Raw genomic sequence first — 11,786 nt, forward strand, 5'->3', positions numbered from 1 at the left:
TTCTTTCAAACGTGTGGTTTTTATTCGATAATACTGAATATTTTGTCCTTCGCCCGGACTTACACAAAGCATTAAACACATGCACAGTCCTTTAGTCACACAATGAGCCCATTTCTCATTTCTCGACACCTCTCCAAAAAGGATTAATCTCTCTCACTCTCACGTTACTCCAGCGCAAGAGGACCTTCTCAGCTCAAAACTACAGCTAAGACATCATAGACAAAGACAGCAAATAACACACAAAAATTATGACAGGTATAATAATAACACTGAAAAAATACAAAGTAATGGAAAATGGAAAGAGTTTACTTTTAAATTATGCATCTAATACTCCATCATATATATATTTTTTGTTAATATAGCTTGAGGTGTATAAAACAGCACTGTAAACTTCGATTGAATAACTTGCTTTCTAGGACAGCGGTAAAGCTTTTATTAATAACTGGAAGGAGCAGGAAAGACGAGTCAAAGCTAACATTAAGCAACCTTATTACTTATGAAATTAACCGTCTGCGAGAATATATTGGCAAATCATGAAACTGCTGTTTGCATTTACAATCAACAGATAATACAAAGACACTGAAATAACATCCCACAAGCTCTTTTTGTTTCTCTTTCACTCATAAAATCTGCAAAAAAATCCCTTATATCCAAACCTCTCACACACCACTTTTTTGTTTTTATTTCACTGCAAGTACTATTTTTATCTGATATGATTAAGATTGCAAGAATACGCTTGCGCTTGTAAATATGGATCACCAAAAGCCAAAAGCACTCAAAATATCTGCACCTGAGGTGGATCTGTCGGTCTGGGCGAACGATAACTGTCACTTCAGAGTGTTCAGGCTCTTGTCTTTACTGGAACTCATCCTCAAAAAGTGCAAATCTAGTTCTAATGCAGTAAATAATAATTATCAAGTAACAACAAAAGTATATGCATAGGTACTCTACAGCTACATACTGGGGATCGATGGGGGTTGAAGAGGAAATGAGGATTTGGGATATTTCTGATTGGACTGTAGGGCAGTGAAGAGGTGTCGTTTTACCTCGCGAGCGGGTTTAAATTTAGAGCACTCATCGTCACACAGCATAGACTGGTCCAGTGAGGCCTGTGACAATCACAGGCTGCTGTTATAAAACGCTACGAGAAAAATATTTTCACCTAACGAAACCAGAAAAGATCAGCCATGCGAGATGAATCATGTAGAAAGAAAACAGTGAAGTGTGTCGTGGGCGTCGGACGTCACCAGTTCTCAGCAGAGTGGATGAAAGAAGCATTAATTAAAACAGGAGACAATCATTTAAAAAAAAAAAAGAAAAGGCAACTTGGAATTTGGCTTTGGAATAAAATGGAGAATGAGGTAATAAAAGTAGAAACACAACGTGTACAGAAGGATCATCTTTAGATCGGGGACTGATTAGTAGAGTCGGAGGGCAAATCTCTTAAAGAGCTTTGCGGGGCAGGAAGGGCTCTGTCTCATCGAGGATTCATATCCTCCTGACGCCAGCCTCAGGAGGAAGTTACATCATCACTTGACCAGTCTATGTCTCATGATGCTATTTATTTGTTTGTACAGAGACGCTGTGTCTGAGAACAACCTCTGAGCCTCTTCAGAGTCGGTTATTAATGAGCAACGCTGAGGTTAAAAGTGGCCGCATGTTGCTCACTCTGACTGAAATGCTTACAGACAACAAATACAAAGAGGCTGAAGATTGTTTTCAGACAAGCAGATAATTTCAGTCATATTAACTTTTTCTCCTCGCCTGATGTTCTTATATTTAATTTCAATGGAATCATTTACATTTATTTTCCATCAGGCTGTGCAGTGGGCAGTCAAGTGTGCCACGGGACTAAGGGTCCTCAGTGTCGAGGAACTCCTTCTTGGGTGGTGCAACACCGCGGTACCAGGAGCAGGAGCCGTCTGCCCTCTTGACGCAGGCGTAGTGGTTGGCCTGACGTCCGTGCACCTGCTTCTCGATCATCAGGTCTGTCCACAGACACTCCTCCGGAGCCGAGATCTCACAGGGCAGAGAAGGACAGCGCACGATCTGTGGAGACACACAAAATAATCTCCCTATACTGTATTCTTAATCTCAATTTGTGATACCACTCTATTTTATATGTACTGCTATTGCTGGAAACCATGGCTTTGTTGAAAGCCTCCAAGTGTCTGTTACCTTATATAATAGCAATTCAATATATTGGTATTTTGTAATATATAATGAATAAAAGTCAGCATTGTTAGGACTAACTGCAATCAGATTATATTTAGCATGTTTTTGTCAGCAGGTAACTTTTAATTTTTACAAGAGACTAATGGAAAAAAAAAGAGGACCGTGAGCTAACAGATGTAGAGCTGCAGGCAACGGGCTGCACACGTCTCAGGAAGGGAACAACTCATTTAACATGCTGTTGTGTGGAAAACTACTTGTGCCGCACGCATCATAAAACCAGACTGCGACTGCTTATGGCGTGTTAAAGTTTACTGTATATTCTTATATTTAATGTTTCTCCATTAAATATAAAAGTACAACCAGGAGTTGCTTAGCTTAGCTAAGGGGAACGGTCAGTCTAGTTCTATTTATAGATAAAACCTGTTGTTCAGGCTCATGCCTTGTCCTGTTTGGTCTGTTATGTCTGGTTTTGTGCTCCAGGTGGGAAATACGTACTGTCTTTCTTATTTTCAACTCCAACAAACACATGGCCGTCCACTGACTTACCTTGCAGTCACAGCCCATCTGGTAGCGCTGGCTGAGGCTCTTCTTCTGGGTGGTGCTCAAAGAGTCCCAGAGCATAATGTAATCACACAGGGTCACATGCATGCGCCCGTCGGTCTCAGCCTTTCCTGTAAAAGAGCGAGACACTGATAAAACTTCACGATGATACGTGCATGACAGAAGATTCAGACAAAACAAACTGTGCCTGCAGGAAAACACAAACATCCAGCTTCTGCGTTATCGATATAAATGTTCTTATTGGACTGAACGTCACAAACTCTGAACATCAGATATGAGATTCATGGTAATGGATCTGTTACTTTGCAGACTAATGCTTGCAGGCATCAAAACAAACCACTTGTCCTTGAAAAAAAGTTGGAGTTTGTGTCTTGCACGAGTGAAGCACTAGTCAAAACACAAAGATGTAATTTCAGTGTGAGTTCTGCTGAGGCTGTGTCCTCTACACATCACCACTATCTGTCTGCAGAGCAGCTCTTAACCCTTCAAACTAAAAAGGATGAATACTTTTAAAAGTTGCCCTGGTCGGCAGAAAGTTAACTTTCTTTCCAACTGCTTTCCAAGTTCTACAGAGAGGAAATGCTGGCTTCAGCAGTTCCACCCCTTACAACTCTATGTAATTAGGGGCGAGTGTTTGCGGGTGCATCTCTGTCTGTGATGGGAAAACCAGAACATGTATGACGAAATGATCCTCCATGTCTCCTCTACTCGCTGTACTGCCTCATTGTGTGTCGCCGTCAGTCACAATAGCAGCCAGATGTAACACGCTAACACTAAAGAAATAGTTTTAAACATTTGATGCTGGCTGCAACACGTGTGCTCTGTTGTTTGGGAGCATGTGTGTGTGTGAAATCATTAAAAACACAGTGCTGCCCTGTTTCTAATGGTCCGATTGGTAAATGTTTGCATCTGGTTTTCATTCACTTGACTTTATAAGCACCTTGATATTCTGTTTGCTTTGTTTCTTCTAATCAACCTGCCCAGCGACTGCAGATGAAAACGAGCCTCTTGGCTAAATCTGACACGTTCACATCAGTTGATGTTGATTATTTCATTCAGAGTAAAAGTGAAATAAAGGTGAATAAGCAGATTTTGCTTTTAAAGCTGCAATAACAGATTGGTAATTACATTTTAAGTACCCTTTCTGTCCACTTTCCAATATTCTTCATATTATTACCTCTGTTTTTAGCAAACTTTAATGATGCTGTGCCGGAAACCAAGTTTGGCTCCATACACAGGTGATTTGACGCTTTTCACTTATGAGCATCATCCATAATTAATAAATTAACTCATCATAGCTGCTTCAAGGTTAAAATAATGGTGCATATAACGTATCACACTGGAGATAAAGGTTATGGTGCTGATTATTTCAATAAGCCACAGAGTCATAAACATGCACTGAGTCACAAACAGAAAACAAAAATCTCCCTTTGGGGTGTTTTCTGTTAGAGTGTATTATTTTATTTTCATTTCACAGTCATCTCACCTCGAGCAGGGACAAAAACATACAGTACGAACATTTACAATCCTGTGGAGCTCAAGACTGCAGACGAGGTCACTCCCAGGCTCCACAGGGTTTAGTCAGCAGCGTATCATTACCCATAATAACATAAACAGCTACTCCCCCGACACACAAAATTCCCCGCTGGTCTTTACCAACCGTATGTTTGTCTGCCTGGCAGTTTACACCTGCCGGTCAATATCTGATTATCTGTCTGTTGGTGAATTCTGGTTGCTTTCCTATCTGTCTGTCAGACATATTGTCTTTGTTTGTGTTAAAGTCACGGTTTGTTCCTCTTAAACTAAACTCAAACATGCCTTATTTGTGCAAAACAGAAGTGGGAGTTCAAAGGAAGACAGCAGGTATTTTACTTATCTTACATTTTGTAAAGAAATGTAATTGCAGAAGTTGTATTATTATTATTTAATGTACATTTTACCAGTTAGAAACACAACGCAGCCAAATTGTACCGTGCATTTTACCTGATTAGTTTCTATTTACAGGAGCTTTAAAGCTGCTAAAAGCTATAATTTTCTCACGTCAAATTACAGCTGCAAAGATTATTTTCGTTCTACACTCTTTCTGTGGGTATGTTTTGAAAGGGGACTTTTTGTTAGGGATTTTTTTAAGATTGCACAGCAGAGAGACAGACATATGTGGGGGGAGAGATGCGGTGACAGGCAAAGCAAAGGTCCCAACTTTATAATTTTATCAACCAGATTTAAACAGGGTATGTTATACATATATATATAGAGAGAGAGTAGTTACATTAAAAAATAACCTATAAGGCTCCTTGCACCTGCACAAAAATTCATCAACATAAACAAAAGCTCATACAGACCTGAGATCAAGTACTCTTTCTTGCCGGTGGCATCCAGGGTAACGCCACAGACCGCGGACACAGGAGCAGTGAAGACGGCCTCGATGTCCTGATTAGGACCCTTGAACATCTGGAAGAAAACACACAGAGAGTTGGAGGGGAACTGTACTGATGGAGGTTTTGTCAAGAGAAGGATTCAAATTCTCACCTTGATCTGTTTAACGTCATACTGGATCCTCTTGATGGGGTTCCCATAGATGTCATTCCCAGAATCCACCTCTCTCTCTCCCACCACCTTTGCCCGAATCACTGGTAAGAAAACAGAGGCACATAGTGTCAGATCTGAAGCTGCAACAAACTGATATTCTCATTATAAATTCATCAAAAGTGACAAATGATTAATTCAAATTTTGGTAAAATAAGTAAATTGTCAGTTCATTTCGAAAAGGATTAAATCAATACAGTTTACACAGTTTACAGTGAGATGAAATGGAGAAAATCAAGAAATGCTATCACAGCAGAGTTATCTTTTGCTTTAAACATAATAAATAATCAGAAAATGGATGAATACTTATCTGTGAATCAACTAATAGGTTAAGAAGTCATCACCTAATCTTAGTGTATCTAGTTTCTCAAAAATGAGAATCTCCTAATTTACTCAACTTTTTACCACATACTCAATGTAATAGTTAGTGGCTTTGGTTCGTCTGTTACTCAGACGAAACATTTGAGAGAAAAGTCATAAGATTAAAAAAGAATAAAGACAAAATTCCACTGAAAGTTGATAATCCTTACTCATCACCCAGCCCTCACATTCTTCTCCATCACATCCAAAACAACCTCCACAGCAGCCGGAGGCCGCTGTGCACATACCACGTTAGGGCACAGCACTGACAGCAGCATGAGATTCAGCAGCTACGTCAGCCTCGTCTATGAAAACCAAGTTAAAGTTTCTTTTGGTCCAACACTACATGAGCCTGCAGCACAAACTTCCAAACACAGAAAACCTGGAATGATACAAACTGAAAGTCGGTATACAGAGAAAGAGGCATGTTTCTTCTCTCTGTGTGTGTATGTGTGTGTTTTAATAGACTCACTGACTACATCAAGCTTCAGCTATGCTTGGGGCATTTTTAAGAAAGGAAAATATGAGCAGTAGTGAAAAAAAAAAAACATAAAATAAGCAGGACCAGAGGACGTGTACACATAGATTAAAAACACACACACACACAGTTGTTCGTACACCCTTGGGTTCAGTTTATGACTTGGAGCAGACACAAATATGGGGGTTCGTGGCTCCCAGAGTTAATAGCGTCTCCCTTTTTTCGACTCCTTCCCTCACTACTTCCTTCTCCCTTTTCGCTCCTCCCAGACGCTTTTCTGCACACAAAACTGGGTCCGATCATTAAACTAATTATTATTTTCATTCTCCATTCGTCACTTGATCAGTAAAAATGGGTCATCACAGTTTCACAGAGTTGAATGTGACGTCTTGAAATGTCCGAAACTCAAATACATTTATTTTATGATGACATTAAAAAACAGCACATGCTCAAATTTGTGTAACTGTAACCTTTGGAAACTGAATTCATCATTTACAACCATCTCAAACCACATCTTCTCGATCTCTCAGGTTTGACTTTTACAACTTCCCAAAAATCACATCCTACCTCTCATCTCTCGCCTCTACTACCATCAACCAAAACCAGCTCATCACACCGCTGTTTCTGAGTCTGCACTGGTTTCCAGTAGCTGTGTGCATCAGATTCATAACTCATACACTTGCCTACGCAGTGGTTAAATTAAACGGCACCTTCCCAGCTGATCACCCAAACTCTGCAGTCCATCTCATCCACTGCACTTTGCCGTAGTGTCTGTTGGTCCCTACACCACCGAGAAAAAGATCCCAAGCTCACTACACGAATTCAAAAACAGATCTCTTCCACAACTTCCTATGTAGTTTATCTTAGTAGTTTATCTTGTAGGCTTATCTGCCTCTTATGTGTCACAAAACAAAAATTTCTCCTCATATCACCTTCCTTTAACTGTCCTGCCCCTGACTGTGATTTGCTATAAGCTGCTCAGGATAAAAGCATCAGTCAAAGGACTAAATGCAAATGTCAAAACATCAGCACCGAACAGAGAAAGAGAAAAGCTGGTTCTCTAGCTGCTTATAGCAGAGTTGATGGGGAACTAAAACAGAGCAAATGATATTGATATTATGTTTATAATAAGAAGAACTAATCAAGGTTTTCAATCGACTAGGAGGTAGAGATACAAAATGGAACAATTACCAGCAATGATAAACGTCCTTTAAAAGCCCTTAATCAATGCTCCAGAGATACTAATCCTACATCCGTATGAGAAAACCTCTGCATTTAGGCTCCACTTTGATACTTATGCAAATACACAGCAGCAGCCAGAGTACACACATATACACACATGCAGCAGTATACCTGGTTGGCACTGTCCCTGCATTCCTCTGAGTTTTTCCGCTCTCATTTCCTGACCTCATTCTGAGCCACAAACTAATGAGTGAAGGATCAGCAGCAGGACGCAATACAGAGGGGAAATTACCCTGTTGTTCACAATAGATTGCTAGTAAGGCAGCTGATCTGTCTACCTGGTGTTGCAGACATGTTTACTCCTCAGTTTCCCACTGCAATAAAGCCAGAGCGGATCATCCTGTGCAGTCTAAACAGCCTGTTAAGGAGGCAGACGACTGCACGGTGCAATGCTAAAACAGCACGACTGCAGGAGGTCTGCAGGCATCCTGGTTTCACCACACAACAATCCTAAAGACACCTATTCACCAGCAGTCAATCATCAGCCTGGGGCCCCCTCCATAAACCACTCACTGACCCACATTTCTCCTGCTCCTCTACCCTCCCAACCAGGACAACACTTAATGACTTATACATTCGTATCAGTTCCACTACGCAATGTTTTCCATGAAAACCCCATATGAACACACACACACCACATCCTAAGTGCCCCCCATTCAATCCACCGCATGACTATCCATTTCTTTTTTCATACTCCAGTGACCACCAAATCATCCCTGACTCTCTTGGTGTGGTTTGTTCTGCTGCAGACGTACGTGGGCCTTCTGTTTAACCTGTCATTTGGACAGAGACAAACCCACCCTCAAACACCGCTTTACCGACACTCATGACCTCTGGCAACATTTGTGTGAAGACCTGTTCAGCAAAACAGAAAGCCGTGGTTTCCTTTGTGTGGTTTTCATGAAATAAATCATGAGGCAAAGGCAATAACTGGAAGAAACAGTGTCGGCAAGCAAGGAGACAAAAAGCTTAAATATTAGAGACCAGGTAATATATCAGCAGGACAATATAGGAGTATCAAAAATATATATGCATATATTTGTTTTTGTATTATTCAGAATAATGCATCATTGTTTAGGCAACCTACTGAAACCAAGTCCAACAATAATTCTCTTTTCAGCCCTGGTTTGGTCTCTGGTCACCTCTGTGGGAAATATCAGGTGTTTTAGCTGCTAAATACTTCCTCTACTGTACTGTGAGTTCATCAGCAAGTATGTCTGTCTGTTGCTTGGTGCCACTGAGGAGGTAATGTGGGTTTTAAAGCCTTTTGTTAAAGACAGGTGCCGGCTGTGGCCGAAAACGCTAAATAGAGATGTGAAGCTGTAGGCTTGAAAACAAAAGTGACGTGCCAATGGACACTCGGCTCAATGCTCAATGTTTACAGCTTGGTTTGTCTCCTGCTCCTCCACGTTACACACAGTCATCTGAACAGATGCTTATATAAAATATCAATAAGTGCAGCTTTCATCTGATGTTTACTGTTCAAACTTTTACTATCTGTGTGTCAGCATCAGTAAATATATCTGTGACCAAACCAAACTTGATGAATCATAAATTATTCTCCTCCCAAACAACCCGTCACAAGGCTTTCAAGACACAGTTTCTTTTATTATTCTCTTATTATTATGTGTGTGTGTGTGTGTGTGTGTGTGTGTGTGTTCAGTCATGCATGTGTTGTTGTGCATGTCCACTGCTGTTTTCCTGCAGACAGTAGGTCTTCCACACCGCCCAGAAGCCTCTGGACAGTCTGACTGGGCAGGGCTGCAGGGAAGTTCCCCTTTGTGGGCAATAGATTTATATGAAAAGAGGATGTTTGTCTCTGAACATGTGTATATATATATATATATATATATATACACACGTGTGTGTGTGTGAGTGTGTGGTTCATGCATGACACTGCTTGATTTTAATCGTTTGTGGTCTGACCTGGAGTATCATTTAGCATGAAAAACAGAAGGTGACACACACTTGCACACACGTGCGCGCACTGCTGTTCCTGCACGTACGGTATGTGTGTGAACAAGAAAACAGTGGGATCCCGTTTTACCAAAACAAATCCCAAACTGTCAGACCACAGGACTGTCAACGTCACTCTATTGTTGCCTACATGCACATTCTGGGCAACCAAACAACCAACTCCATTCTGACTCTTTGGCCCTTTTCAGGCCTGAAAAGCCATTTTCAACCGTGCTTCTCCTCTCGTTTAACCTCTTCCTCTCACTTTTCCTATCTGGGTGTTTCTCTCGGCAGCTTAGTGCTCCCAAATCAGACCCACAATCATCACCAGACTATAACAATGACCACTGTTGCTGTTTAACTTTCTGCACAGCTTTTAACACACATCCTGTCCCTTCTGCAAGGGCTGACAAAATCTTTATTGACTCATACACCCTTTAAAGCCACCATGAATACACCAAACACAAATACACCTCTGCTGTGAGACATCCTGTCTCTAAGACCTGCCAGCTCAGCGGGAACTTGAGTCACACCTGAAAATGGAGCTGTCATTTTGCAATATTAAATTACACGGATATACATCTTGAAGGCCAACACACACCTATTTGCATGTGTGTTGTGTGTGAATAAAGGAGTCGAAAGAAGGAAGGAAAGATGGAGATAAACGTGGTGTGCTCTTGGACTTTCTTATTCTCCAGAATACCACACATATTTTAGCTCCGACCGTTACTTTTACAGCTTTTCCCCCTTAAAACACACCCTGAACTGACAGCCAGATGTCAAGTGTGTATGTGACTGAGAGAGAGAGACCACCATGCATAGCAGCAGGCCCGCAGTGTGCATGTGTTCGAGTGTGTGTCCCTGTGTTAGACACAGGAGCAAAGTTGGGAAAACCCCAGCAGCATTCTTGCAATTCCTCCCAGCACCACCCCTCACAAGAAGAAAGAGAGCAGGAATGGAAATTTTAAGAAAAAAAGAGAGAGCAAAGCTTGTGATGTGACATATTCTGTGGTTAAGATTCAACCCCCACCCCACTAAAAAAAAAAAGATCTTCACTCTCTCCATCCCTTGTCCTCCTCTCTGCTCTTTCCCTCCTTGTGCCACGTTGCCCTGCAAAAGCCAGGACACAGTGCTGCTTCGTCCTGCAGCTGCCGAGGGTGAAGCCTGGTAAACACAGATCTTGAGCACAGTGATGGTTCGACAGACTCCTTCCTGTGTCTTACACTGACTTACACAAATAAAGTGTACATATATGCGGAGATGCAACAATATAGTTCTCCTGTATTGGATTGTATTTTAGATAACTACACTTAGATATTGCAAATCTGAGGAGGTGATCACCATAGAGTTCATTAAGGTCATTCTACATTATATGAGTAGTGTGTGTACCCATCAAACAGGACTTCGTTAAGCATATAAACAACATTTATATTCCTATTCCCAAATAGCTTCTGTGCTGTTTCAGAGGTCTGGACATGTCAACAAGACAGGACAAAAGAAGACAGATGGCATCTGCGTGTGTCTGCAAGTGTGCAATCTGAAAACACTGCGAACTGTCTGGGCCATGGCCTCCAGGAGCAAACACCCTCCACCTCCAGGCTTTCCAGCGGTTTCCAGCAGCCTCTGCGAGCCCGTTCAGAAAGCACCAGAGGCGGGCTGAGCGTGTTCAAACCGCCGCTGAGGCTCCCGTCATCGGTGCAGGAGCCTGGTGCGACACGGGTTAGGTAAACAACAACAACAACAACAGTCCGAGGTGCTGTACTCACCTACATCGGCGTTGCAGAACGCCTGTTGCGGATGCACCGGGGCGCAGCTGCACGCCTCTGTGAGCTCCTCCGCCCGCCACAGGACCAGCAGCGCCAGCGTGCAAAGGATGCCGTTAACGGAAAACGGCATTTTGGTCAACACTGGTGCGGTGTTTTCTCAGCCTCGTCGTTGCTGTGTGCTGCGCAGATGCGTTGCAGTCTAGATCCAGCGGCAGGCTGCAGCGTCCCCCTCCGCTTCTTCTATCACCGACGGAGACCTGGCGACGTCAGACACACCGGGCGGTCGGCTCCGGTTTAAGGATGACGGTTCACGGTGTGATCGGTGATCTCCTGGCCTGTGTCTGCAGCTGTCTGTCTTCTCAGGAGTGTTTTCGTTCCTGGGATCAAGGCGGTTTTATAAAGCTGTCCGCAGGACTCCTCCCCCGGTGATAGTGGCCCGGTGAGGCCGCAAGGGGGCGCTGCGTCCTCGGCCCCCGGTCTCAGGACCTGAGGGTCCCTGATCCATCAGGGTGTTAGAAGTATCAATACTTCAGTGAGGTAAAAGTACAACAGTACTATCAAGAGTAAAAATATACATATTTAATTTAATATTACTGGATATTAATTAATAATTTAGCAGCTGGTACAGGTCCCACTTTTAATTACTTTATATATTTAATTCA

General features: G+C 42.2%; 1 protein-coding gene across 1 annotated transcript; it reads right to left on the reverse strand.

Annotated features, from left to right (window-relative positions):
- Positions 1-11,506, reverse strand: timp2a (TIMP metallopeptidase inhibitor 2a). Its single transcript, XM_026350895.1, has 5 exons — positions 11,125-11,506; positions 5,266-5,366; positions 5,079-5,187; positions 2,722-2,846; positions 1-2,049 (listed from the first exon to the last, which is right to left on the reverse strand). Exons 1-5 carry the CDS (start codon positions 11,252-11,254, stop codon positions 1,852-1,854), a joined length of 663 nt encoding a protein of 220 aa, XP_026206680.1. The 5' UTR covers positions 11,255-11,506; the 3' UTR covers positions 1-1,851.
- Between the last annotated feature and the right edge of the window lie 280 nt (positions 11,507-11,786).

Source organism: Anabas testudineus, chromosome 19, assembly GCF_900324465.2.
Source record: "Anabas testudineus chromosome 19, fAnaTes1.2, whole genome shotgun sequence".
Taxonomy (NCBI): Eukaryota; Metazoa; Chordata; class Actinopteri; order Anabantiformes; family Anabantidae; genus Anabas; species Anabas testudineus.

Excerpts from the sequence above, each read along its gene's own strand:
- timp2a (XM_026350895.1), bottom strand. The coding sequence starts at position 11,254 with ATGCCGTTTTCCGTTAACGGCATCCTTTGCACGCTGGCGCTGCTGGTC. Across the intron at positions 5,367-11,124 it reads GTTCTGCAACGCCGATGTAG|TGATTCGGGCAAAGGTGGTG; the intron begins GTGAGTACAGCA and ends TTTTCTTACCAG. Across the intron at positions 2,050-2,721 it reads AGATGGGCTGTGACTGCAAG|ATCGTGCGCTGTCCTTCTCT; the intron begins GTAAGTCAGTGG and ends GTGTCTCCACAG.